The 1579-nt window shown below is 41.8% G+C and overlaps 1 protein-coding gene across 1 annotated transcript in view; it reads right to left on the bottom strand.

Annotated features, from left to right (window-relative positions):
- Positions 1-309: 309 nt before the first annotated feature.
- The window catches only part of LOC106871819 (tyrosine aminotransferase), a 33711-nt gene continuing 32441 nt past the window's right edge, over positions 310-1579 (bottom strand). Inside the window, exon 11 of the mRNA XM_052978112.1 lies at positions 310-818. Within this exon, the coding sequence (XP_052834072.1) occupies positions 606-818 (213 nt within the window). The 3' untranslated portion in view covers positions 310-605. The remainder of the gene's footprint in view (positions 819-1579) is intronic.

Here is a 1579-nt window from a genome sequence, read left to right as displayed (position 1 = left end):
TATATATATATATATATATATATATATATGTATGTAAAGTGGTTGGTATTTGGAAGGACATCCAGCTGTAAAAACCTTGCCAAAACTGACCTTGCCTGTGCTTGTGCCATGTAAAAAGCACTAATTCCACTCAGTTGAGTGGTTGGTGTTAGGAAGGGCATCCAGCTGTAAAAATTCTGCCAAAGCAGACACAGAAGTCTGGTGCAGGCTTTGGCCTGGCTGACTCTTGTGGTACCGTCCCACTCATGCTAGCATGGAACACGCATGTTAAATGATGATAATGATGATATATGTATGTATGTATGTATATGTATATATGTGTGTGTGTGTGTGTGTGTGTGTGTGTGTGTGTGTGTGTGTGTGTGTGTGTATCTCTGTGTGTGTTTGTCCCCCATTACCATTTGAGAACTGGTGTTGGTTTGTTCCTGTCCCTGTAACTTAGTGGTTTGACAGAAAGAAACTGATTGAACAAGTACAAGGCTTTAGAAAAAGAATAATACAGGTGTCAATTAGTTCAAGTAAACCCTTCAAGGTGCTGCTCCAGCATGGCAGCAGACTAAAGACTGAAACAAGTAAAAGACGAAAGATAAGATAGTGAACGTACGTTACTTTTCCGCATCACTGGAGGCAGAATTGTAAGTCAAAGGTGAATAATACTTGGCACAATATTCAGAGAGGCGGCCGAGTGCCACCTGGACCTTATCATGTGGCAGAGTGAGGACGAGCCTGAAGTAGTTGGGCATCTGGAAACACTGTGAAGGAAAGAGTATGAGATAGCAGATTAGAACAGGGGTTCTCAACTGGGGACTATATGGCCCCTAAAGCTCCATATAAGGTTTTGGGGGTTCCATGCTACAAAATAGTAAAGATGGATAATCAGGGAGAGAGAGTGAGAAAGGGAGAATGAGAAAGAATGAGAGAGATAGATACAAAATCAGAGAGAGTGAAAGGGAGTTAGAGAGAGATGTTGAAATAGATGGATAATTAAGGAGAGAGAGAAAGAGAGATAGAGTAAGAGAGAAAGGGAGTGTGAGTGAGTGAGAGGGAGAGAGAAAGGGAGTGTTGTTGAAATAGGTGGATAAATAATCAGTGAGAAAGAGAGAGAGAGAGAGAGAGAGAGCAAGTGAGTGAAAGAGAAAAGGAGGGAGATGTTGGAACTGGATCGATACATAATCAGAGAGAGAGAGACAGACAGACAGAGAAAGAGAGACAGATAGACAGAGAAAGAGAGACAGACAGACAGAGAAAGAGAGACAGACAGACAGAGAAAGAGAGACAGACAGGCAGAGAAAGAGAGAGAAGGAGAGAGATGTTGAAATAGATGGATACATAATCAGAGAGGAAGAGAATGAGAATAAAATTTTGAAGGAAAGAGATGGATTTTAGAAAGACGAGAAAGCAGAGATTAAAGTGAAAGGATTGTTTGGAGAGGGAGAGAGAGAGAGAGAGAGAGAGAAATGACAAAGAGAGGTGGGTTTAGAGAGAAAGGGAAAGAAAATGAGACAGAGACAGAGAGGGGTGGGGAGTGAGGGGGGTAAATAATGATGGGAGGTGAGTTTGAAGAGAAATGGTTTTAGGG

This window comes from Octopus bimaculoides, chromosome 30 (genome assembly GCF_001194135.2).
Source record: "Octopus bimaculoides isolate UCB-OBI-ISO-001 chromosome 30, ASM119413v2, whole genome shotgun sequence".
In the NCBI taxonomy this organism is placed as follows: Eukaryota; Metazoa; Mollusca; class Cephalopoda; order Octopoda; family Octopodidae; genus Octopus; species Octopus bimaculoides.
The sequence above is the reverse complement of the archived record's forward strand: the minus strand, read 5'-3'. Positions and strand labels throughout refer to the sequence as shown.